General features: G+C 41.8%; 1 protein-coding gene across 2 annotated transcripts in view; it reads right to left on the reverse strand.

Annotated features, from left to right (window-relative positions):
- The window catches only part of SHC4 (SHC adaptor protein 4), a 134,257-nt gene that overhangs the window by 77,536 nt on the left and 29,118 nt on the right, over positions 1-27,603 (reverse strand). The window contains exons 2-3 of one of the 2 annotated variants that reach the window (XM_079914804.1): positions 15,641-15,711; positions 12,650-12,706 (exon numbers count right to left, since the gene is read on the reverse strand). In XM_079914804.1, the coding sequence (XP_079770930.1) occupies positions 12,650-12,706; positions 15,641-15,711 (128 nt within the window). The remainder of the gene's footprint in view (positions 1-12,649; positions 12,707-15,640; positions 15,712-27,603) is intronic. The other variant, XM_079914805.1, reaches the window with a different exon arrangement.

Here is a 27,603-nt window from a genome sequence, read left to right on the forward strand (position 1 = left end):
AGCCTAAGTCCTGCTCATGAGCTGCTGCCAGAATTATGCTACTTTACTTTGTCATAAACACTTAACTAGAGGATGCCTTTCCTTTTTAAGAATCTGCGTTGTCACAGCTGACAGTGAAAAAAAAATCAGAGAAAATCCTCGTAAGTGGCTCAGATGATCCAGATCAAAAAGATCCACCCTCGGACTTCCCTGGTGGCGTAGTGGTTGCGAGTCCGCCTGCTGATGCAGGGGACACGGGTTCGTGCCCCGGTCCGGGAAGATCCCACATGCCGCGGAGCGGCTGGGCCCGTGAGCCATGGCCGCTGAGCCTGCGCGTCCGGAGCCTGTGCTCCGCGGCGGGAGGGGCCCCAGCAGTGAGAGGCCCGCGTACTGCAAAAAAAAAAAAAGATCCACCCTCTTATTAATCGAACATACGTGAAAATGCACATTTTCCTAGAGTAGGTGCAGCTCTCACAAGCTCCAACTCATGTTTAAGAAAAGGGGTCAGAGCTGCATTTATTCCATTAGGCATTTCACAGTTTTCCTAAGGAGAATCCTGACGGGAAACAGAACAAATCTGCCTGGCAGGTGGAGAGACATGCCAACTGTCCTGTATTTCCTTTGGCCACAAAGCTCTCTTTTTATCAAAGAAAAGTCTTTCAGGCTGAGATTAGTTTTTAATGAATTTTGAGTGCTTCCCATTTAGTTCACTCTTCCTAAAAGGACCTGTAACATTGATTTTTCTGGAGATATGTATATATATACATACATACATAGATCAGAATTAAAACTCGCTGCTCTGGTATTCCCTAGGCTTTGCTCTTTTCCTTTCTTAAAAGCAAAAATAACCTCCAGATGCTTTTTGGGATTTTCTAGGGATCCACCTTTTCAAAAATAAGGGATTTCCATATGATCCGTGGTCCAACTAAGGGAACTCATTTTGAAACCACTGATAGGGTTCCCTTACACCTGTGGTTCTCAAAGTGTGGTCCCCAGACCAGTGGCATAAGCGACACCAGGAACCTTGTCAGACATGCAAATTCTTGAATTCAGAACTCTGGGAGTGGGGCCCAACCCTCTGTGTTTTAACAAGCCCTCCAGGTGATTGATTCTCTCGTGTGCTGAAATTTGAGAACCACTGTCTGACACAATTTTTTTTCCTTAGTAGAGATCAGAAAAGGATACTAAAAGTATCCTCACCTACATACTTTTGAGCATCTTTATGAAGGCCCTTCCAGAGAGAACTCACAAACAAGGGATCTGGTATCTTGAACCTAGGACAAATTCTAACCTGAGGTTTGGATGTTTCCTTATTCTGGCTTTCAGCATTGCCCTGAGTTTTGTTCCTTAGAATTCTCTCATTTTGACTGAGGCATCGTACACAAGAGTCAGGCAGACCTGATTACTGGTTCCACCACTTATTAACTTACTAGGGGAGTTCCATAATTTCTCTAAGTCTCAGTATTCTCATGCGCAAAATAGGATTACTAGTAATATCTTTTATAAATGTTAACTTTTATGATGCTGACTGTAGCTATTAATTAATAAGAAACTGCTCTGTAGACTGCTTCCTAAAAGTTGAAAACCATGTTTGAATCCCTGAACCAGAAAGAGGTTGAAGTACAGCCAGTTCCCTGGGATCAAGAAATCCTTCTCTTCATCTGAATCAACTCCTTGGACCCCAAGGCTCTCTGAATTAAACTGAGTATCTTCAGCGAATTTATTTTCATTCCTTTGTTCAACAATGTATACGAATGGGGTCCATGTGCCAGACGCTCTACCATGGAGCCCGGGACCTGAGTCAATTGTCTAAGAGCTCCTCGTTCTGGAATTTGGTCTAGTTCAGGATGCCAGATTCCATGTTTGTAGAATGTCTAGGTCTTTTCTGCTTTTCTCTACTAGCAGTGACCTTCAAGACCTCCAGAATCATCTAAAGAAATGTGATCTAGGCCTGAAAAGCCCTGAAACCTCTCGGTTAACCAATAAATATTTATTGATCCAACTATGCCCCAATCACTGTAGCTCTGCAACCTATCAGGCCCATGGAATAGGCTTCCAGGGAGAACCTTAAGGCCCAAAGATGATGGATGATGAAGCCCTTGCGATTGACTGCCCCACTGAAAAAGGACCACAGGGACCCAAGGCCTTCTAGGCCAGACACACTCTGGGGCCCACTCTGGACTGTTTTCAGGAAGCGCCTGTACAACCACAGCATTGGTGTTTCCAGGAGCAATGGTTCAAAAGGCCTATTCTATTGCATTGTTAAATTATTCATAGCAGGAGCTGACCACTATGTCCATTAAAATCAAAATTAGAAACCCCGTTTCTTGGTCCTGGAGACATTTACACAGAGTCTAGTTGAAAATGCTTGGGGTGTTACAAACATTCAGTACTGACTTCTAAAGGAAACCGAAGAGGGCCACAAAAGGGAGATACCAGAAAGTATTCTCAACTGAACTCTGCATGGTAGAGAAGGTCTGGGGGGAAAAATTACTAAAGCTAAAAATACTGGGGTCACCCCCAAATGCATACACTTTAACATTCATGCATTTTAAGCTCTGAATTAATTAGCTTCTCCTCAAACTCTTGAGGCCATCCACTATAATCCATACTTAGACATGGACAGATAGCTAACTCTTCTCACTTAGGTCAGTGACTGTGTGTATATTGCCTGTTAGAGAGAGAGAGTGTACGTGTGTGTGTGTTCATACAATAATGTCTGCACATCTGTAAGTTTCTATAGATTCATATGGATAAATTAGCAGGCCCTGATTTCAGCTGCAACATATTTTTAGATACCATTTCATAAAGTGGATCACATTTGCCATGGAAAAAATACTGTAATTGGGAGTTTCATGCCTGACCAAGGATTTCTCGGCAAATCAAATATAGATGCTGTAAACAGCCTGTTGTAGAACAAAACTAATGACCATTTTATAAACCTCTATAAATATGTCTAAAACAATGCCCTACATCCTATAAAAAAGGCATAAACATATACAATACCTATACATGTAGTTTCAAAGTTTCTTGAAATATCCAAACACCACTTAAACATACAGCTCAACTGAATTATGTTCAAAAATTAATGCACTAACTATAATAACATCAAACATTTGACTAACAATTTTGCAACCCTTAGATTTTAGTGAAGCATTTGGGGGATGATTTATACATTCCCAATCTTTTTTTTTTAAGGTGTTCGAAGAAATCGATCTATTGTGTTCTTTTCCCTTTGAGGTAGGAATCCATTTTTTACTGCATTTACTACTGCTGTTTTTACAAGCTGTTTCTTCCTCCTCCCAGCAAATGCCCTTCTCAATATATGAGTGTTACAGAACTACCATATTGCCCCAATGCAACTCTGCCCTGGCCAAAGATGAGTGGCTCAGAATTAGGCCCCAATCACCATCCTACCTAGGAATTTGATATTTGGAACTGAGAAAACCAGAGATGGGGAGTCCCTGCACTCCTGCTGCTGAGGCCTCGGCAGCCCTGACCGTATTCTTCTATTGGTTTGATTGTTCACTGATCCTCAGCTTCCAAGAGCTGCCCCAATATCCTTTCAAGAATCCCGCTTTCGGCTTAAGCTAGGCAGAGTCATTTTCTGCTACTTAAAGCCAAAAGACTCTTAATAAATATACCTATGGCAAGTAGATGCACTTACAATTGTTTCTGCCACCTTAAAGCTCAGGTCAAAGCAAGTACTGGTGATGCTTAATGACCTAGAAAATGTGCATAATAAATGATAAAAACACATCACAAATTAATAAGCACCATATAATCTCACTTTAGTTTCCAAACATATGACTGGAAAAACCTTATACCAAACCGTTACTCTTGATTACCTCCAGTGATTTGTCTGTTTTTTCTTTTCTTTTACCCTACTTCCCAATTCCCATAATAAGCCACATTTAATTTTTATAATCAGAAAGAAATAGTGAAAAAGTGTTAAGAATTAGATGTTCCACAGAGACCTGACATCAGCGATGGTAATGATCATAGCCGCGCTGTTCTCTCAGAAGTGATTTTTAAACACAACTCAGGGGAATTCTCTGGTGGTCCAGTGGTTAGGACTCTGTGCTTCCACTGCAGGGGGCCTGGGTTCAATCCCTGGTCAGGGAACTAAGATCCCGTAAGCCGAGAAGCACAGCCAAAAAAAAAAAAAAAAAAAAATGTGGATAAAGATGACTCAGGCTTGCCTTTACTGCCTGAATTGTCTCCCAGCATCTTAGTCTATTCACAGCTATAAGAGCAGTTACTTCGCTTCAAACCAAAGCAATGTCACTAGGAAACATTAAGTGCCGTAGGGACAGGATTTGGTTTAAGAGTACCTGGGTTTGAGCCCAGCAAAAGAGCTGTGTGGTCTTGGGATAGTCACTTATCTTCTCTGAGCCTCAGCTTCCCCCTGCTCAAAATGGGGAATTACAGTGCCTTCTCTCAGGGTGATTGTGTGGTTCATAAGAAAACATGAATGTAAAAGCCCTGGGCAAGTGAAACAAATGTCAGCTGTTGTTAACTACCCTCGCCTCTTGTCCTGCAGCAGCCCTCTCCGCCAGTGTGGTTTCTGGTTGGGTTTCCCAGTCAAGAAGTTAGAAGAGGCCACTACGCACTCCTTCCCTAATACTCTCAGCTGTGGCACCTGCTAGACAATAGGCCCTGATGCTTCAGTTATCCTTCTCTTACTGGCTTTGCACCTTTTCAGCAAAATAAACAGACAACATTGAATACTTCAAAAATATAACTCATCTAGTAACTGAAACTTTTCAAAAATCGTGGTAAAACATACATACATAAAATTTACCATTTTAACCATTTTTATGTGTACAGTTCAGTGGCATTAAGTATTGATACATTCATATCGTTGTGCAATCAGTACCACCATCCATCTCCAGAACTTTTTCACCTTCCCAAACTGAAACTCTGTACCCATTAAGCACTAACTCCCTCCCCTTATAACCCCTGGCAACCACCATTCTGCTTTCTATCTCTGGATCTGACTACTCTAGGCACTTCATATAAATGAAGTCATACAGTATTGGTCTTTTTGTGACTGACTTATTTTCTTAGCACAATGTCCTCAAGGCCTGCAGTGTGCTGAATGTTTGTGTCTCCCCAAAATTTGTGTGTTGAAATCCTAACCCCCCAAAGGTGATGGTACTAGTAAGTGGGGCTTTGGGGAGGTAATTAGGTCATGAGGGTGGGGCCCTCATGAAGGAGATTAGTGCTCTTATAAAAGAGGTACCACAGAGCTATCTAGCCCCTTCTGCAACGTGAGGATACAATAAGTCTGTGATCCAGAAAAGGGCCCTCACCTGACCATGATGGCACCTTGATCTCAGATATCCCAACTCCAGAGCAGTAAGAAATAAATATCTGTTGTTTATAAGCTACCTAATCTATGGTATTTCGTTATAGCAGCCCAAATGCACTAAGACAAGGTTAATCCATATTGTAGCATGTGTCAGAATTTCCTTTTCTCAGCTTTACTGAGGTATAATTGACAAATAAAGTCATAATATATTTAAAGTGTACAACATGATAGTTTGATAGATGTGTTCATTGTGAAAGAATTCCCCAAATCAAGTTAACTAGCACATGCATCAGCTCACACATTTGCCTTTTTGTGTGTGTGTGAGAATACTTAAAATCTACTCTCTTAGCAAATTTCAATACAGTATTATCAACTATAGTCACTATGTTATACATTAGATCATCAAACCTTAATCATCTTATAACTGAAAGTTTGTTCCCTTTAACCAATATCTCTCCATTTCCCCACCTGCCCTCCAGCCCTTGGCAACCACCATTCTACTCTCTGTTGCTATGAGCTGGACTTTTGCAAAAAAGATTCCACGTATTAGTGATATTATGTAGTATTTACTTTTCTCTGTCTGGCTTATTTCACTTAGCATAATGCCCTCAAGGTTCATCTGTGTTGTCACAACTGGCAGGATTTCTTTCTTTTTTAAGGTTAATATTCCATTGTATGTATATACCATGTTTTATTTATCCATTCATCGATCAGTGGATACTTGGGTTGCTTCCACCTTTTGAGTTTGTGAATAATGCCGCTATGAACACGTGTGTACAAATATCTGTCTGAATACATGCTTTCAATTCTTTTAGATACATACACAGAAGTGGAATTGTTCGATCATATGGTAATACTATTGTTAATATTTTAGGAACTGCCATATTGTTTTCCACAGCAACTGCACCATTTTACATCACCACCAGCAATGCACAAGAGTTCCAATTTCTCCACAACCTTGCCAACATTTATTTTCTAGTTTTTTGTTGTTTTTGGTTTCTTTTTTAATAATAGCCATTCTAATGAGTGTGAAGTACTATCTCGTGGTGGTTTTTATTTGCATTTCCCTAATGATTATTGGTGTTAAGCATCTTTTCATGTGCTTGTTGTCCATTTGTGTGTCTTCTTTGGAGAAATGTCTATTCAAGTCCTTTGCCCAGTTTTTAATAGGGTTGTTTGGTTTCCTGTTGTTGAGTTGCAGGAGTTCTTTACATATTTTGAATATTAATTCCTTATGAGATATATGACTTAAAAAAATATTTTTTCCATTCTATGGGTTTCCTTAGTAACTGTACTTCTTGGCCTCACCTGTGCTCATTCAAATAGTAACTGCACCTGCATGTGAGAGACATTGTGCTAATGACTCTAAGGAAAAGGTGCCCTTGACTTTCACACCCTCTCTCTGTGGGTTTGACTCTGTCATGCTATCAGAATCCTTCCCAACTGCTTGGGAACTTTTTTTTTTAATAAATTTATTCATTTATTTATTTATTTTTGGCTGCATTGGATCTTCATTGCTGCACGTGGGCCTTCTCTAGTTGTGGCGTGCGGGAGCTACTCTTCGTTGCAGTGCACAGGCTTCTCATTGCAGTGGCTTCTCTTGTTCTGCAGCACAGGCTCTAGGTGCACAGGCTCAGTAGTTGTGGTGCACGGGCTTAGCTGCTCCGCGGCATGTGGGATCTTCCCGGACCAGGGCTCAAACCCGTGTCCCCTGCATTGGCAGGCGGATTCTTAACCACTGCGCCACCAGGGAAGTCCCAGCTTGGGAATTTTTTTTTAATTACTGTATCTTTGAAGACTTCTAAAAGGAATTTAATTGGCTATTTCATCTCAGATACCTGAGAAGCGAGATCTCAGTCCTAACGAGGTCGTGAGGAACCAGGAGTAGCGTAGCTTGAAGCTAGCAGAGGTGGTGACTGTCCACACATTCAGACACATGCCACACAAAACCTCCATGAGGGCTCCCTGACGTCCCCACGTGTGTGGGAGGAAGTACGTCCACTCACACCGGTGCCTGCCGAGGAGGATTTGACTGTTATGTGTTGTAACTGTTCTCACCAGCTGATAAAGGTCATAAGCCTTGGCCCTGGGACCCCAGACCCTTCTTGGGGTCTTTACATTCCTTCCTGACCAATCAAAACTTGTTTTATCCAACCACGTACATTCTGCCTCAGCAAGTGCTCGTTTTCAATTTTTAGCATGACCACTATGAACTAGAACTGTAACATTCTTGATTTTTTTTTTTTTTCTTGCCACTCTTCTCAGTAAATATCTTCGCTGGGGGATGTTCCCTTGCCTGGCAAGTTAATAATCTCGGCCCTTTATCCCCGCTGTCGTGTCTTTACTTTGCTTACCATGTGAGCTGCAATCCCACACTTCACTGCATGGTCTCCTCACAGGTCAACACAGAACCCACACACCAGATGCCGGACAGTTACTCCAGGTTTTACACTGATACACTCATCCATGCAGAGCTGCAATCAGTCTCATTCATACATTCCTCGGGAAATTTACATAAATGCCAGCCTATTTTCAGACAAACTGATATCTCAATTTAGCCATCTAGCATGCAGATATTTGACCTCTACAGAATACTTAAAACTTTCCCTCCTGAGGTTCACATTTCTTATAAAGCTCATCCATGGGACTTTAGGTAAATGTTCAGCTGCATCTTGGATCTGCTTTGCATCTAATAGTTGCTAACACCCAAGACACACACACACACACACACACACACACACACACACACACACACACACAGAGAGAGAGAGAGAAGTATGCATTTGCCTCTGAAGAGCTGCCTTTAATGTCCTGTTGAAGCCAAAGAATCAAAATTTCAAGACAGTGAATTAAATTTGCAGAATCAGGGCTCAGGAGCAGTAACATTCCAAACAGGAAACTACTCCAATTACAACATCCTCTGAATTATGATCTCTGCTTCCTTGCTGCTTTACCTACTACCGGTCTCCCCAACAGCCTGCTTACTGTCTACAGCAGCAGTTCCAAAAAACACTACTCAGGGTTTTCTTCCCCCATGGAATGGAATGGGGGCAGATCCCTTATGATCAGCTGGAGAAAATGAATCTGAAGCCAGGACCCCAAAAGGAAGCGCTCACCACTCGTTCTCTAACCACTCCCCACTTCCTTCACAGACCCCCACCCCCAAAGGGGTGGCCATCACAGGAATGAGGCTAATCACACACCAGGAATTGCTGCTTCCCAGCTGTCCTGGAGCCTGGCATGGACAGATCCTGTGCTGGGTGCTCTGCGCTTAGCCTGGCTGATTTTATTACCATGTATGAGTTACAAATGTAAGGCAATAAATACAGGAAGAGGACAGTGTAGTAAGACAATGATCTGGAGGTTCCTCCCACCAGCAGTGTGCCCTGCCCTTGGGGTGAATTATGTCCTGTGGTGATGAACTAAATGTTCCCTCCACGTTTCCTATGAAGTTCTGTTCTTCAGGGTTGAAAACCAAGCCCTGTCCCACCAGCTCTACTTATTGCATTTACCCTGACGTATAATTTATTCTTCCTTGAGTATCAGAGGCAGTTTCCCACCAAGACACAAAGAGGCGTCCTTAGTGGGAAAGGGAAGATCTTTTCTTCTTTGCATGATGTGGGTGCTTATGCAAGGGAGGGAGTGGGCTTTAGGTTTTCGTGACATGATTTCGTGTGTGTGTGTGTGTGTGTGTGTGTGTGTGTGTGTGTGTTTCAGATCAAATGAGGTTTTTGTTTTCTTTATCTTTGTTTTAAAAATCACAATGAATGGTAATTAGATTTCTCATGGTGATCAATTTGAAATGTATGGAAATATCAAATCACTATGTTGTATACCATAAATTAACATAATGTTGTAGGTCAATTACACGGCAAAAACAAACAAACTCATTAAAAAGGTCAGATTTGTGTAGAACTACCATGTGACCCAGCAATCCCACTACTGGGCATATACCCTGAGAAAACCGTAATTCAAAAAGAGTCATGTACCAAAATGTTCATTGCAGCTCTATTTACAGTAGCCCGGAGATGGAAACAACCTAAGTGTCCATCATTGGATGACTGGATAAAGAAGCTGTGGCACATACATACAATGGAATATTACTCAGCCATAAAAAGAAACGAAATTGAGCTATTTGTAATGAGGTGGATGGACCTAGAGTCTGTCATACAGAGTGAAGTAAGTCAGAAAGAGAAAGACAAATACCGTATGCTAACACATATATATGGAATTTAAGAAAAAATAATGTCATGAAGAACCTAGGGGTAAGACAGGAATAAAGACACAGATCTACTAGAGAAGGGACTTGAGGATATGGGGAGGTGGAAGGAAGGGTAAGCTGAGACAAAGTGAGAGAGTGGCATGGACATATATACATTACCAAACGTAAAATAGCTAGATAGTGGGAAGCAGCCGCATAGCACAGGGAGATCAGCTCGGTGCTTTGTGACCACCTAGAGGGGTGGGATAGGGAGGGTGGGAGGGAGGGAGACGCAAGAGGGAAGAGATATGGGAACATATGTATATGTATAACTGATTCACTTTGTTATAAAGCAGAAACTAGCACACCTTTGTAAAGCAATTATACTCCAATAAAGATGTAAAAAGAAAAAAAAAAGGTCAGATTTGTCGATAGGAGAGGCTGAAGGTGGAGGGAGGGGAATTAGAGGAAGGGAGTCAAACGTACAAACTTCCAGTTATAAGCTAAGTAAGTACTAGGATGTGATGTACAACATGATAAATATAATTAACACTGCTGAGTGTTATATATGGAAGTTGTTAAGAGATCAAATCCTGAGTTCTCATCATAAGAAAAAAATTTTTTATATTTCTTTAATTTTGTATCTATATGAGATGATGAATGCCCAGTAAATTTACTGTGGTGATCATTTCATGATATATGTAAGTCAGATCATTATGCTGTACACCTTAAACTTATACAGTGCTGTATATCAATTATATCTCAATAAAACTGGAAGACAAAAATAAAAATAAATTATGAAAGAATAATCTTAAGAAATTAAAGAAAGAACAGCATAAAACAAACTTAAAAAGGAGGAAAGATATACTGAAGATAAAGAAATAAATGAATTAGAAAATCAAAGACCAAGTAGATTTGAATAATAAAAACGAAACCTGGTTCTTTCAAAAGAGCAATAAAATAAACAAACCTCTGGCAAATCTGATTTTAATAGATCACACAAACAAATCAGAAATGTTGAAGAGAGCATAATCACATATACAGAGGCTATGTGAAAATTAGATGAGAATACTATGGCTAACATTATGTGACAAATTTGAAAAATCAAGATAAAATGCCCAACTTTGGGGGTAAAATCACCCCAAAATTATCTCACCAAGGATAAAGAAAAATTGAAAAGACTAATAAAAAAGAAGATTTGACAATGGAGGTAAAAATCTAACAAGCTCAGAGAGTTGTTTGGGCTAGTTCCAAAGACTTTTATAGTAGCAGATAATTCCAACATTGTTTAAATTGTGGCAGAGCACAGAAAATATAGAAAGGTTCTGCAATCATTCTTATGAGGCTAACATATTCCTGAAACCAAAATTTCGTAAGTATAGTTCAAAAAAGAAAACCCACTTAAAATAAGGATGCAAACATTTGAAATAAAATTTTAACAAGTTGTATGTAACTGCTACCTATGATGACATGATAATTAAGAAGGGTTTACAGCAGGAATTCAATGATTGTTCATATTATAAAACTTATTAATGCAGTTCTCTACAATAATAAATTAAAGGGAAAAGTATCATTTAACCATCATGACATATTAAAACAGTGCCAAAGAGCAAAATTTCCTAATCCTGGAGCCTTAACCTGAAATTCCATCTTCACATCTATTAGCTGTGTGACTTTGGGCAAGTTACTAAATCTAAATTTCATCTCCTCGTTAGTAGAATGAGAGTTTCTAATAGAGATAATCTTAGTAAAAGTTTTGAGTTCCCACTCTCCCCAAAAAATTAAAAAATAAAAATCATGTTGAGAACATTTTTATAGGAGAGAGGAATGACTATGTCATCCTTAGTATGATTTTCATTTTCCCCTTCTCCTATTTCCTTTTGATATTGTTTTCCAGACATTCTGAAGACAACCATCACTGTGAGCCTTTGTCTTCCTAATCATCTTGTTTCTCTTTTCTATCAGGAAAAACCTCCTCCTTTGCCCTTTTGCATGAACACTAGATTACTAAAAATGAAGATGTGGTCCTAAATCAGTCAAGTGGATAAATGCCTGGGTGAGAATTAGTGGATAAATCTGGAGTCAAAGAAGTGTGATGAGAGCTTTGGAAAGGATGTAATCCAGGGAACTGCCGACAAAGTACGTGACCTCCTTGTCCTTTTCTTTTTCTCTGCTCTGAGTATTCTCTGTGCTCTAGAGGTCCTATGGATTCAGCCCTCAAACAATTGGCAGAAAGGTTCCTCATAATGAGAAGAATTTGACTCCATCTTTGTCCTCTGTTTCAAACACTGACCCAACTGTTGTATCTTAACCATGGCTCCTCCTTTATTATCAGGAACTTCATGTTGCTGTCTTGTCTATTAACTGGAACAATGTACTAACTAGTAGAGACATGGTAAGATCAATTAACATAGGTAGGACATCAGCCTGAATACACCTGTTTGTATGCGTAGTGGCAATTAGCTACATTAGTTTATCAGCAGTCACACCTGATTAATCTTCTGCTTGATGGTAAATGTCAGGAGATACCTGTGGTCACACAAAATAAAGATCTTTCTTATAGAATTCTAACTGGTCCATTGAATTTTTTTTCTTGGGTTAAGTAGGATTATGAGTTAAATGAAACTTTGTGAATATGTGAAATTCAAATTGTAAACTATTTGAAACCTGATTCAACAGTTATATATTAATATCTTAGGCAATTGGGAATAGAGCAACTTGAATAGTGGCTGAATGTGAATACATACGTAAGTTGAGAAAAGAAAGGAGAAGGAGATAAAGAAGGAGAAATTAAGAGAAGGAAGAAGAGTAAATATTTGCGAAGTAGGGTGGGAATTAGAGGTTTATGGAAAGTGAGTCACCTCAAGCTTCCACAAGTCTGCCCAGAGCACAATTTGCCATGCCTGAATCTCATACAGACACATCTACAAGGAATAGTATCCAGGTACTATGCCACACACCTTCCCTTAGATCTGTACATTAGTCATGAACCGAATCTTCATGGCAGAGAAAGGAATAGTCTTTTACCATTTACTAAACAGTAGGAAAATACAGACTGACAAATTCATAAAGATGTTTTAAAAATAGAAATCAGGAAGTTAGGATTAACATATACACACTACTATATAAAAAATAAATAATCAACAAGGACCTACCGTATAGCACAGGGAACTCTACTCAATACTCTGTAATAAGCTATATGGGAAAAGAATCTGAAAAAGAATAGATACAGGTATATGTATAACTAAATCACTTTGCTGTACACCTGAAACTAACACAACATTGTAAATCAACTATACTCCAATATAAAATAGAAATTAAAAAAATAAAATAAAAACAGATAGTAACAAAAAATAGATACATGGATGGGAGGGAGGATATCAACTAGTATATGGTTCTTCTGCAGAACAATCTAGCAATACAGATCTAAAGCCTTCAAAATATTTATATTGTTTGACCTAGTGATAAACCTGGAAGACATTATGCTAAATGAAATAAATTAGTCACAAAAAAAACAAACACTATATAACCCTACTTATATGAGGTACCTACAGTAGTCATATTCATAGAGATAGAAAGTGGAATGGTGGTTGCCAGGGGCTGGGGGAGAAGGGAATAAGAAGTTATTATTTAATATACAAAGTTTCAGTTTGAAAAGATGAAAAAGTTCTGGAGAGGGATGGTGGTGGTGTTTGCACAACAAGATGAAACGCACTTAATGCCACTGAATTGGACACTTAAAAATGGTTAAAACGGTAAAGTTTCTGTTATACGTATTTTACCACAATTAAAAATTCTTCTGAATATTTAGCAACAGGAAAATGGCCGACATGGGAGAAACAGTAGCAAATATTTTTCAGATTTTCTACAAAAATCACTGTAAGCACATGTAAGGAAGAGAAGATCAGAAGGTTATTCCAAAGCACAAGATGTTAGTAGACATTATTTCCAGGTGAGATTATGAGTGATTTCCTTTTTCATATTTATCTGTATTTTCTAAATGTTCTAAGTAAATATACAGTATATTTATAACTAGATAATAAAATAAAATTTAAAAGCCCACCTACTACATCTCTATCCTCTTACCCTGCTTCATCATTATAGTAATGGCACTTATTACTACCTGAAAGTATATTGTCTCTTTATTTGTTTCCTTGCCATAGTCTGTTTCCCCAGGTAGAATGTAAGTTCTCTGAGGTCAGAGGCATCTGCATCCTTTATTCTTGAAGAGTTTCAGGCACTTAATGAGCACTCCATAAATACTCAAGTGAAGGAGAACAAGTCAAAATGAATGGATGAGGGAATGAACAGAAAATCAGTCATCCTCAAATATGGACAGTGGCATTCCTTTCTCCTGTATCCCCACTCCAGTCACCTGGGGTAGCGACCCTCTTCCTCCCACCTGTAACCAGCTCAGGATTGGAGGAAGGGCTTTCTCCAGATTAAGCATCATCAGAATGAAATAAAACCTGAAATGTGTCCAAATTAGGGCTAAGAGAGTAGGAAGTAATCTAGAAACCCTCTCGCTTAAAGGATAGCTGAAGGGCCTGAGAAGGTGAAAGAAAAGGCTTAAAAGGGAGGGAAGATGTAGCCATTTCCAAACCCTGGAAAGTAGTCAGGTGGACTCATGCATTTACTCCATAAATATCCATTGAGCCCCTTCCGGGTGCCAAGGACTGAAATAGGCACCAAGAATACAGAAAAAAAAAAAAAGAAAAATAGAATTAGATTTCATCTGTTTAACTCCTGAGGGAATACCAAGGATTGGTGAGAAATTTGGAAAGACAGATTTGAATGCATTGTAAACAAAAGAGTCCACAATAGCATTTCTGAAAGATCATTTCATGGAACCCCACAGATACATGGAATGTTCATTTATGTTACATAAAAAAAAGAATTCTGGGGCTTCCCTGGTGGCGCAGTGGTTGAGAGTCTGCCTGCTGATGCAGGGGACGCGGGTTCGTGTCCCGGTCCGGGAAGATCCCACATGCAGCGGAGCGGCTGGGCCCATGAGCCATGGCCGCTGGGCCTGCGCGTCCGGAGCCTGTGCTCCGCAACAGGAGAGGCCACAGCAGTGAGAGGCCCGCGTACCGCAAAAAAAAAAAAAAAAAAAAAAAAAAAGAATTCTGGGGCCAAACAAATTTAGAAAATCTCAAGATGAAGTTAGTGCTTTTTCAACTATAGCACAGGACTTCTCAGGGTCTTTAATACCGTACCTCATTGTAAACTGTGACTCTTCTAAAGAGCGTATGATTCCTTTCCCCAAACCTTTTGGTCAAGAGGACAATTTTTCAAGGCCTCGGACTTCCATAAGATGAGCATTAGGAAAAGTTATCCTCTCTTCATAATGAGAACATTCACCTGTGGAAACGGTGGCCTGCGACCATGGATGCAGACAGGCACTGCAGCTTGCCCCTGAGACACATACTGGCACCACACACCGCAGATGCCCAAGTCTTCATCCTGAATCACTCCTATAAATCCAGTCCTCTCACCTCACAATTTTCCCAGTTACCAGTCTCAGCACTCAATTATTCCCCTTTCCATCCTTGCTTTGAACCTGGCCTTAAAGAACCATGCCTTGTGTTTCTGCTTCTGACTTGTGCTCTGTGTAATAATGATTCTGGTTCTTTCCCTAAGCTGCCGGGGGCCACCCTGGGTAAGGGTCCCCGGGTTCAACTCTTTCATCCAGCTCACCTTACATGGAGGAGGGAGACCCAGACAAGGAGTAAGAGTTTCTTGTGTCAGGGATGCCATAAATGGGGAGAGCTTGGGCTTGCTGATGTGGAAAGTTTTTCCCTGTTCTTATTTTCGGCTACTTCTTTGACAGGTCTGAGATTCTGTAATGTCCTATTTCTAGACATTATTTTAAATACATTTAGTATCTGGGAAACCAGCTATCTCTCTGACTCCATCATCTTGTCAGTTCTCATATGAAATGCAGATGCTCCGCCACACAACTGAGAAATCTTTCACGTGATGAGGCAAAGCTACTCATCGAAGGTCACTGGGCTTTGGTGTACCCTCCAGCCTTATGTATAAAAACCCACGATGCCTTTGAAACCTTGCATGAAATTCCTGTGGGGAGAAACTCTTGTGACTTTAGACTATAGTCCTCAAAGTCTGTCCCAGTTTTGTTCTCTTACCTTGTAACTTGGGTTCTCATTCCAAAATCCAGTGACCTCATTGATTGCAGCACCTCAATACAGCCCATGTACTGGAATAAGAAAAGAAAAAAAAAGAACAAGTAGGAAAAAATAGCACAAAGATAGCTCTTAGCTTCAGAGTGATTTCCTGGGAAACACCGTTAATCAGCCCCTGATATCAAATTACATTTGCACGCTCAGCCTACCATTGATATTTCTGACCATTAATGGACACAGGCCTTCAACCGCACTTCAGTTATAACACATCAGCTGAATCCAAAATATGATATCAGGAATACAGCTGTCATCCCTGACCAATGTGAGCTCAGAGGTTAAGAGCTTGGGCTCTGGGGCCAGACCATGTGAATCTGTATCCTGGCTCTGCCAGTTGTTAGTTATGGAACCCCAGCAAGTTACTCAACTTCTCTGCATCTCAGGTTTGTCACAGTAACGTGGGGATACAATCAGAATTGTTGTGAGAGTAAAATTATTTCCTACAGGTGTTCTAAGAGCAGTGCCTGATACATTCATGCGCTCAGAGATCAGAGGAAGCAACACTAAAGGTAATACAGGAATATCAAATCTTCTAGGGAGATAAAATAAGCATATAAGTGCAGATAATACAGGACAGTAATATAGGAAGGTCTTATTTTTTTTTGCAAGATCATTTATTTATTCAGAGGGTTCAAGGGTAAGAAAAGTCATGTTCTACACCAGGAATGAGTACATTTAGCTTGAACATGGAGTATTGGAAAAGGCATTGAGACTTATACAGCTAAAAGATGGTTTATATTTAATGTGGCAGCAGCGGGAGCCATCAGGCTGCTGGAAAGACAGTGATGGGATCGTCTGCATTTGAGGAGCTTTAATGTCAGCAGCAGCATGAAGGGGGGTTCATGGCGAAGAAAAAGTGAGGATGCTCCTGTCGAGAGGGAAGTAATGACAGCTCACACTGAGGAGGGATGGTGGCAGTAGGAAGGAGGGGACAGATTCAAGTCACATCATAGAAATAGAGACTACACCATGCGGCAGTTGATTTGATCTAGAGAATAAGAGAGAAGGATGAGTCAAGAATGACTCAGATGTTTCCAGCCGGGGTAACAGAGGGAACAGTGATTCCATTAACAGAAAAAGGAAAGCCAGGAGAGGGGAAGATGAGTTGGTTTAGGACCCACTGACTGAAAGACACTGGTGGGGTATCCAGGAAATTACAAGCTGATAGTTGAAAATTGGATTCTGGAATCATGCAGAGGCATTAAGTGTAGGGACTTAGTAGTCTTCTGTGTAGCTTTGCCAGGTGAGGCAGTGGGAGTAATCCTCTTAGCAGGGCCTCAGTTGACGAGGGAGAGTGTTTCTCTGAGAATGAGCTCGGAAATGTTATGAGAGCCAAGTGGTCTGATTGAAAGTGATCTGTAGGCTCCTTGGAAAAGATCTGCTTCCTGTTTAGCTTTCCTCTGGAAGCCTTACAGCCTCCCTCAGCTTGTGGAAAGATGGCAGGAGCTGGGGGTGCCTCCCCAGATACTTCTTGCAGTATTTCTCAGCGAATTCTACAGATTTCACATCCTAAGAGGAGGTCAGTGCACCAAGTGTTGCCTAGAGCCTCGTGCAGGGTAGAGCGTGCTGGCCAGGACAATTACCTAGCCATTCTCAGCCAGATTCCTGTTCATCACATCCCTCCTGCGGGATCTAGAATTGAGAAAATTTTTTTTTTAATATTTTATTCTGTCCCAATCACATTTAACATCCCAAGGCTTGAGTACCTCAAGGAAGTAAGCGATGTCTAGAGATTTCTGTTCAATAAACCATTAGACGTAATAGGAAAGGAAAGCTAGATGTAGCACGGTATTAAGCCCATCTCAAAACTGTCATGAGGGCTTCCCTGGTGGCACAGTGGTTGGGAGTCCGCCTGCCGATGCGGGGGACACGGGTTCGTGCCCCGGTCCGGGAGGATCCCACATGCCGCGGAGCGGCTGGGCCCGTGAGCCATGGCCGCTGAGCCTGCGCGTCCGGAGCCTGTGCTCCGCAACGGGAGAGGCCACAACAGTGAGAGGCCCGCGGACCGCAAAAAAAAAAAAAAAAAAACTGTCATGCAAGGAGATTGCAAGGGTCCAAGCTCCATGTTGAGAGTGGACTGAAAAGAAAGTTTTCCTATCCTCACTGGCTGCTCTGGCTTTTCCTGCCTTTCCGTGTCTCCTTCCATTCCAGAACTTAGCACCTGCTCCCCTATTTCCTGCATCCCTCAACCTGGAAAGAATGGGCCCCCCACACAGGTCGGGGAACAGGTCTAGACTATCCTCCAATCCCCCCAGGAAGCCTTGTTGGTGCAGAGGTGGGTGTCATCTTTCCCTTCAGCTGTAAATTTTCAATTTAAGACCAGGTGATACAGCCTATCCAGGTACAGTTTTTGAAAACGTGACGAAGCACCTCCAGTTTTCACACTCAGCCAGAGTGATTTTTAAAAAATGAATATCAGGGCTTCCCTGGTGGCGCAGTGGTTGAGAGTCCGCCTGCCGATGCAGGGGACGCGGGTTCGTGCCCCGGTCCAGGAAGATCCCACATGCCGCGGAGCGGCTGCGCCCGTGAGCCAGGGCCGCTGAGCCTGCGCGTCCGGAGCCTGTTGCTTCGCAACGGGAGGGGCCGCGGCGGTGAGAGGCCCGCGTACAGCAAAAGAAAAAAAAAAAATGAATATCAGGCCATGTCCCTCCATTGCTTAAAACCTCTGGCATTTATTATCAGAACAAACTTGTTGCCATAAACACTTAAACGCTGTGTTTTCTGACCCCTGTTTACCCCTCCAACTCCATCTGTGTCACTCTGCCCCTGTGCACTTTGCTGCCACATTGGCTTTCCTTCTATTCCTCAAATACACCCAACACTTTCCAAATACAAGGCCTTTGCACTTGCTGTTCCATTGCCAGCTCTGCCTAGCTCTTCCCCCACTGCACTGCAGGACTAACTCCTTTTTGTCCTTCAGGTTTTAATTCAAATGTCACTGCCTCAGAGGCCCCCTCCTGTCACCCTTCATCACAGTCCCTCATTTGTCATTTCATGCCACTATCAGGTTTACTTGTCAATGTGCTTGTTTATTACCTGTCTTCATTCCCTTGGCCATAAGCACCGTAAGAGTAAGGACCATGATCGCCATGGTATTTCCAACACCCGGGACAACGCCTGGGCCACAGCGAATGCTATAGAGTTTGCATCCAACAAATACTGGATGAAAGAGTGGAGAAAGCTTCTACTGTTCAGCTCCAACATGAGCTTTAAAATGAGCAGGGAGAGGTGAAGGTCTGACCGTTCTCCCCATCCTGGGGGATGAGTGAGGAGGACAGAACTGAGGACTCAGAAAGAGACTCAAGAGGAAGGTGGGGAGAATGGGCCCAACTCCCCAGGTGTTCCAGGGCTGGGGGGTGTGGTCACGGGGAGCGCCCTGAGCGATAAAGTTGATGGTGGGGACTCCAACTGGGAGGAGAGTAGGCTGCGGATCTGAACAGGATGCGGAGAAAGAGGCAAAAGAATGTCAGCTGGGACAGAATTGCTCCAAGGCTGATGAAGCTCAACGGCCACATGAGGGAGGGTGTCAAATGGTGCCGTCCTCAGCCCAGTGAAGTGAAGCACCCATGGTGGGATTCTGGTTAACGATGCGGAGAGGGGTTTCTTGTAGAGAGTGGGAGAGCAAGTCAGGGAGGAGGGGAATCTTCCAAGGTTTTGTTCTTAATCACCTCATGCCCTTCCTTCTAAGGCAGCCCCAGGCATTGCTTCCGATCCCCGCCCCTTCCTCGAAACCTGTTTTGCTTCACACGGCTTGTCTGTCATCAATGGCACACCTGCTGCCAACCTCCCTGTGATAAACGTGAATCCTAGCCTGAGGTGATCGTGACAATAAGCACATTCCCCGCCGACCCTGGGCACATGAGGAAGAAGCCACTCTGGGCAACGTGAAGGGAGAAAAGCAATGCCTGATTTTTTCCACAATGACCCTGAAGCCCAGATGCAGCTGGTCTTCCCTTTGACTCATTCAGTCCATTCCACTCCGAAACCATCGCTGTGTGGAAGCAGAGAGAGGGCAGTGCGTGAAAAGAATCTGTCTGCATCTCCATTCAGGTACCTGATGACTGCCCAAGCGGAAAGCGGCTGAATGTCCAGGCCCGAGGGATGAGGAGTTCAGTTTGTTGATTTCAGTATAAACTAGAGATGATAGTACCTCCCATTCATTTATTAAATGTAGATCTGCATAAGACATGCTCTCTGTTCTTAAGAAACCCATTCATTTATTAAATTCACTTATTTATTCATTTATTAAATGTAGATCTGCATAAGACGTGCTCTCTGTTCTTAAGAGACCCAGCCCCGTGAGGATAGGCCAACCATGAAAGAGATGATTTATCTTTTCTTTCTATGAGGTTAGTCATTGTTAATTCCATTAAATAGATGAAGAAATTAAGGCCTATTAAAGGGAAGTGCCTGGCTCGGTTTCATGTATTCAGTGAGACTGAATCAGGGCTTATTCTGGAGGCCACAGCCCATTTCTGGGAACCTTTGTGTGAGCCTTGCGGAACAGGAAAAGCAAAAAGAAAAAGAGTCATCCAGCTGCTCCCACTGACTCTTCCTTTGGTCTTCCCAGGTGTGTAAGAAGGTAACGAGCCTGGGGGCCCCACGGTAAGAGCAGGCATGAATCCAAGCTCTCCAGGGGCCTGCAGGAGGTGGCACAGGAGGCAGAAGACACTCCCTAGTTCCTGACCCTGTGATGAGAAGAGGACACTGAAGAGCTTTATTAGAGGCACCAGGAGCGGCGAGAACGCGGCGACACTCAGACAACCTTAACGCGGCGACACTCAGACAACCTTCCCATTCAGCACCCGACAGACGGCTCACCTAGCTCCCGGCTCACGCGCTCCCTTCGTGCCCCAAGGCACTCATAATATTTTGTACTGTCTGAGCTTCAGCCGCTTGCTTCCAGGGAGAGATGAACAGCCTATTCATGGCCTGCGTATCTTGGGTTTCGCATTCCAGAGAAGAAATTACTGCAGTTTTCAGAGAAAAGGAATGAGAGCTAACTTATGGGAAATTTTCACCTGACTCTTACAGAAGGATGACTTCAAAAGACCTAAAGAAAAAGGATATATACTCTTATATCCTCAGAAAAAAATGTCTGCAGGATACATAAGACACGGTTAACAGTGGTTACCTCTGGGAATGGGACAGAGGCAGCCTTTTACTTTACATTTTTGTATTGCTTATGTTTGAAAATAAGTAGATGGTATTATTTTAGAGTTTAAAAATTAAATAAGGCCTACCACTTAACCTCTTGGGATCACAATTTATAAATTACTAAGTAGGGTTAAATCCCTTTTTTTCAATGGCATAGTCCCTTCCTTAGAATGTGCCTGTCCCTGTGCTAGGAGAATGGAGAAATATTGTTCAAAAGAAGGTTAAAGGCATTGGCCCTGCACTTAATAAGATGGGAAGGAATGACACTTTGAAACAATCAGAACACTGAAGAACAGTATATCAAATACGATATGACAAGGGTCTGACCTTCATGCAATAAATGTTCAACAATGGTAGAGGCCACCAATGTGGTCTGAAGACACTGCAGGATTTTTCTGTCACCTCTAAATAACATCTAGTCTTTCCCATTTAGAAAAAAATGTTGGGGGGAATGGGGAGAGCCCATTCTCTTCATAACCTTGAGACATTGTCTCCACTTCTTTACTTTCCATTCATGCTTCAACCCACTACAGTAGTTTCTGGTCTCAAGACTCTATTGAAACTCCCTGAGCAAACCAATGATCTCCTCGTCCACTGTGACCTGTTCTGGTCTCCAATTCACCTATCCAGAGCAACTGCCATTGCTGACCTCTAGCCACCTCCTTCTCTTTCCTTGGAGCGTCTCTCCTTGGTTTTCTTGAGAGTATTCTCTGGTTCCCCATCTTTATCCTCTGACTCTTCCTTCTCTGTCTCCTTTGCTGCTTCCTTTTCCCCCTCTGTCTTTTCTTTAAACAATGTCCCTTCTCCCGTCACTCTATACCATTGGTTCTTAACTCTGACTGCATATTAAAACGCCAGGGAAGCTTAGAAAATTCTGGTTCCCGAGTTTTACTCCAATCCAATAAAATCAATCCCTACCATGTATACTCCTTTGCCTTCACTTATTGCCTGGATGTTGACGGCACACAGATTTTCAACCCAAGCTCTCTCCCAGGTTCCAGATCTGTATAATCACAGGAATATTCCACTTGCATCTCAAAGTGAACAACTCCAAATTATTCCTCTACTTTCATTTCTGATCTCAACCAATGGTATCACCATCTACCTCTTTATACAAACCGGAAAACGCACCTCTTCCCTTTCTTTCAGACCCCTCATCCAACCAGGAGCCAAGTTCCATCAATTCAATCATCTCTCACATCTGCCCTCTCTTCTCCCCTCAGCTCCACACTCTGCCCCAAATTGTACCACCCCAGTTTAGGCACACTCTGTCTCTCAACTGCAATAGAGTGGATTCACATCCATTCAATGCACTTAATTCAACTACTATATCCATTTGGCCGGCAGAACATAAGAGATCAGTCCCTTCATTCAGCCCTTCAGCCCCCAACCCTACTCCTCGAAGACTTTGACCTCAACTGCCCCAGGAAAAGGGGACCTCTGCAAATTCAAACAGAAATACGAGTGAATGACTCTGAACCTGGATGGTCCAGGTACACAAGTGTTAGAGATTTCAGGGATTACCCAGTGCATTCTTTACTCTACCTGAGCTTCACCCTGGTGTTGAATTTAGAACACAATCCCCCGAAGGACTGTCCTACCCTCTGAATCTGCCATTCCCAGTACAGCCAGCACCTTACTGAAATGCAAGTCTAGCAGGATATTACTCCATCCTATCACATCTCATCCCCACTTAAAACCCTTCAGACCCCCCACCTTCTTAAAGCAGAGCTTCTCAAACTTTAGAGAACTTCAGAGTCAACAGAGAAATTTCAATGGCAGATTTAAAAAAACAGATTCCTAGGGTTCTGACAGATTCTGCTTCAGTCGGTCCAGGAGATTGCATTTTAATAAGCATTCATGGGTTCCGCTACAGCTAGTCCAAGAATTAACACTTTGGAGAAAACATCAGTCTTCAGGAAGAGATCCTACTTTCTTAGTTTAATGGACAAGGTCTCCAGCTATTATCATTCAAAAGTCACTTACATGAAACCTCTCCTCTTTTCCTCCTTTCTTACCTTCAGGCTTGACCACTACCTTCTCTGGACCCTCCTCCACACACTGTATGGATGTCCAGAAATCTTTCATAAAACATTAATTGTCCATATGGCTTTTATTGGTCAATGTGTGTGTATCTCTTTTAGGATAGGAATAGTGTCTGTTTGTATCCTCAGTGTTGAGCCTAGCTCACCAATGTTCCTGAGATGAATGAGTAAAATAGGGCTTGAATAACTTTTAAGAAAAGATAGGATGTGTGTATAAAAATAACTATATTAAGGATTTAGATCATATTAATCCTTTTTTTCAAACTGAATCTCATCTAACTTAGGTTTTCCAAAAGAATAATCATAAAGGTCAAAAACTCAATGCTTAATAATTAAGGCATTGAGCTTCCCTGGTTGCACAGTGGTTGGGAGTCCGCCTGCCGACGCAGGGGACGCGGCTTCGTGCCCCGGTCCGGGAGGATCTTGCATGCCGCGGAGCGGCTGGGCCCAGGAGCCATGGCCGCTGAGCCTGCGCGTCTGGAGCCTGTGCTCCGCAGCGGGAGAGAGGCCACAGTGGTGAGAGGCCCGCGTACCACAAAAAAAAAAATAAATAAATAATTAAGGCATTAATGAGTGAGTGGATCCAGGTAGAAGAAAGTAGCCAGATACAGGCAAATCTGGAACTATCCGGCATACAAGAAAGACAAAACCCAAAGTACTCACTCTAGCTGCTTCTTGTCATTTGGGAAACCAGGTCTGATTTTTCAAGAGAAGTCAGAAATAAGACTTTATTTATGAATTTTCCTAAATTTTAAAACTAACAGGTCACAATGAACAATCCAAAATTTAAATTTAAAAAATCTATTTATAATAGAATCCAAAGCAATAAAATATTTATGAATAAATTTAACAAAATAAATACAGAATTTATGCTTTGAAACTATAAAATATTGTTGAAAGAAACTCAAGAAGACCAAAACAATTGGAAAGACATTCCAAGTTCAGAGATGGGGAAGACTTAATGTTAAGGTAGCAGTACTCTTCAAACTGATCAACTAACTCAACTAATTGCATAAAGAAAGACATATAGATCAGTGAAATAGACTTGAGAATCCAAAAATAAACCCTCACATTTACTGTCAGTAGACTTCTGACAAGGGCACCAAAACAATTTAAGTCGGGGGACAACAATGTTTTCAACAAACGGTGCTGGAGCAATTGGATATTAACAGAATGGAATAACATACAAAAGAATGAAATTAGATCTCTATTCGATACCATATGCAAAAATAAACTCAAAATGGATCTAAGACCTACATATAAGAGTTAAAATGATAAAACTCTTAAAAGAAAATAGGCAAAAATCATCAGGACCTTGGATATGATACCAAAAGTACAAGCAAACAAAGAAAAAAACAGATAAATTGAATTTCATAAAAATTACTTTTGTGCTTCAAGGGACACTATCAAGAAAATGAAAAGACCATGCACAGAATGGGAGAAAATGTTTGCAAATGATTTATCTGATAAGGGACTTGCATCTAGAATACATAAAGAACACAACTCAATAATAAAAAGACAAATAACCCAATTTTTAAATGGACAAATGATCTGAACAGACATTTCTCCAAATAAGATATACAAATGGCGAGTAAGCACATGAAAACCTGCTCAGCGTCATTCATCACTAAGGAACTGCACATCAAAACCACAGTGAGATACCACTTCACACCCTTTGGAATGGCTATAATTAAAAAAAAAAAAAACTGAAAATGGAAAGTGTTGGCAAAGGTGTACAGAAACTGGAACCCTCATACGTTGGTAATGGGAATGTAAAATGGTGAAGCCATGAGGGAAAACAGCTTGGCAGTTCCTCAAAAAGTTAAACTAAGAATTACCATATGGCTCAACAATCCCACTCCTAGATATACACCCATGAAAAGTGAAAACACATGTTCACACAAACACTTGCAGTCAAATGTTCATAGTAGCATTAGTCATAATGGCCAAAAAGTAGAAACACCTGAGTATCCATCAACTGATGAATGGATCAATAAAAAGTGGTATTTCATGCAATGGCATAGTGTTTGACAATAAAAAGGAATGAACTGCTGATAAATGGTACAACATGGATGAACCCTGAAAATATTTTTCTAAGTGAAAGAAGACAGTCACAAAAGACCACATATTGTGTGATTCCATTTATATGAAATGTCTGGAATGAACAAATCTATAGAACTAGAAAGGAGGGTTGGAAGGTTTGGGGGGATGCGGTATGAGTGCTACGGGTTACAGGGTTGCTTTGGTGGTTGATAAAGATGTTCTAATACTGGTGATGGTTGCACAACTCTGTGCATATACTAAAAGCCATTGGATTGTACACTTGATATGGGTGAATTGTATGGAATGTAATTATATATCAATAGAACTATTATCAAGCAACAATAACAACAACAATAATAGGCCAACAAATAATATCTTCAGGCAGTGTGGGATCCTGATATAAATTATTTAGAAAATACGTGTGAATGGATGAATAATCAATCTATGGACGAGGCTTCAGAAATGATTATAGTTGTTTGAAATCTTCAGCACTCTTGAGGCAGAGGTCATTGCTCTTCCTCTGGGCTCCCAGAACATCTTTGTCACACCACAAGGTTGTACTCACCCAGTGGTGCTGCAATTTATCTGTTTAAATGTCTATGCCTGCTCGCTGCTGGACTGTGGGCTTCTCAAGGGCAGGCAGTGAGTCTTAGTCATCATTATCCCCAGCACCTCTTACAGGGCAATAAACAATTTATTTGAATGAAGTAGCCAAGAAATAATGTTCAGGAAGTCTCAAAATAACCTGCATCCTAACTGGTCCATCTGTAATGTGTTCCTTCTTAAAGAGGTATATTTCCAGTTAAAATAATCCTGAAGTGAAGCTGGTCAAAGCCCTCCTTGTGCCAGGTGTGAGTCGGAAGTTGCATGTGTGAGAAGGGAGTGGAAAGTCCTTCCCTGTTTAGTGCAGCACCAATCTATGCAAACCTGGGCAGATGGACACTGGGGAGGGGGACTCTGCCTCTGGAATGGGAGCAACACCGGGGAGCGAGTTCAGGGGGGAGATCAGTGAGACAGGCCTCAAGGGAAGAGGCACAAGGGGTTTTAGCAAACACTGCCTTTTCTTCCTCTTTTTTTTTTTTTAAATTGAACTATAGTTGATTTACAGTATTGTGTTAGTTTCAGGTGTGCAGCTTCAGATTCCTTTCCATTACAGGTTATTGCAACATACTGAATATAGTTCCCTATGCTAAACAGTAAATCCTTATTGTTTATCTACTTTATATATAGTGGTGTGTATCTATTACTCCCACACTCCCAATTTATCCCTACCCCTACCCTTTCCCCTTTGGGAATCATAAGTTTATTTTCTATGTCTGAGAGTCTATGAACACTGCCTTTTCTTAGATGATCTTACAGCACCTTTGAAACTTCCCCTCCAAGAGCACAGGGCTGCTGACACTTTCCTGCTCTCCACCATTCTTTGTCTTCTTGTATTTGCTTTTCTTCAGAGCACTTATTGCTGACAACAGTCAGTATTTGTTCATAGTCTGTCTCCCCCACTAGAAGGTTAGTAGCGGAAAGCAGGACTGCTTTCTCTCCAACACCTAGAGTACTGTCTGGTACACAGTAGTCCCTCAAAATAAATTTTGGTTGATTAAATTGAACAGGTTTTTTAAATCCAAACATCTACCCTGATGAAAACTCCTTCTGCTCCAGGTTCAAAAGCCTGAAAATTTGGATTTGGTCATTCATTCCCACTTGGGGTCTTTGCAACCAAGGAATTTCAATCCTCCGAGTTCTTAATGTTTACAAAGATGGAATCTCCTAAAGTAAGTTGTGTGTTCTGCTTCTCCTTCCAAAAACAAGATCTCTCTCTCCAGGTTTCCTGTCCAAGCCAAAACAGGGCTGTGAAGGGAGCAAACCCTATCACTCTGGCCCAGATCCTCACCTTCTATGCTCCTTCCCCACTAAGTAGACTCCTTCACCTGCAGCAGATGGAGAGAGCACCTATATTTTAAAAGTCCATTCCTAGGGGGCTTCCCTGGTGGAGCAGGGGTTAAGAATCCGCCTGCCAATGCAGGGGACACAGGTTTGAGCCCTGGTCCAGGAAGATCCCACATGCCACGGAGCAACCAAGCCCATGCGCCACAACTACTGAACCTGCGCTCTAGAGCCCATGAGCCACAACTACTGAGCCTGTGTGCCACAACTACTGAAGCCTGCATGCCTAGAGCCTATGCTCCGCAACAAGAGAAGCCACCGCAATGAGAAGACCATGCACCGCAACAAAGAGTAGCCCCCGCTCACTGTAACTAGAGAAAGCCCGCGTGCAGCCACCAAGACCCAACACAGCCAAAAAAGAAAAAAGTCCATTCCTAGTTACCCTAAGGCAAGCAGAACTGAAAACATCTTAAATATAATCTCCTGGGGAATTTTAAAATTAAATACGGGCATTTCTAAGTTGATTCAGAAGAAAAGTTTCTCTTTAACAGTGGGCAACCAGGATCCTGCAAATAGAGTGTCTTGAGGGCCAGAAGCCCAGGTAAGCAATAAAGATCTTGGTCTGGTTGGCGTTTTGTTGACACTCTAATATGCTACGATATAAGCTGCCTACCAGCAACCAAAAAAAAGTTTCAATTCATCTGAAAAAGAGTACTGGTTGTCTGTGGGCAAGGAAAGTATGACAACCATCTGCGTTACACGGGGCGGCTGTGCAGCATC

This window comes from Stenella coeruleoalba (genome assembly GCF_951394435.1).
Source record: "Stenella coeruleoalba genome assembly, chromosome: 2".
Taxonomy (NCBI): Eukaryota; Metazoa; Chordata; class Mammalia; order Artiodactyla; family Delphinidae; genus Stenella; species Stenella coeruleoalba.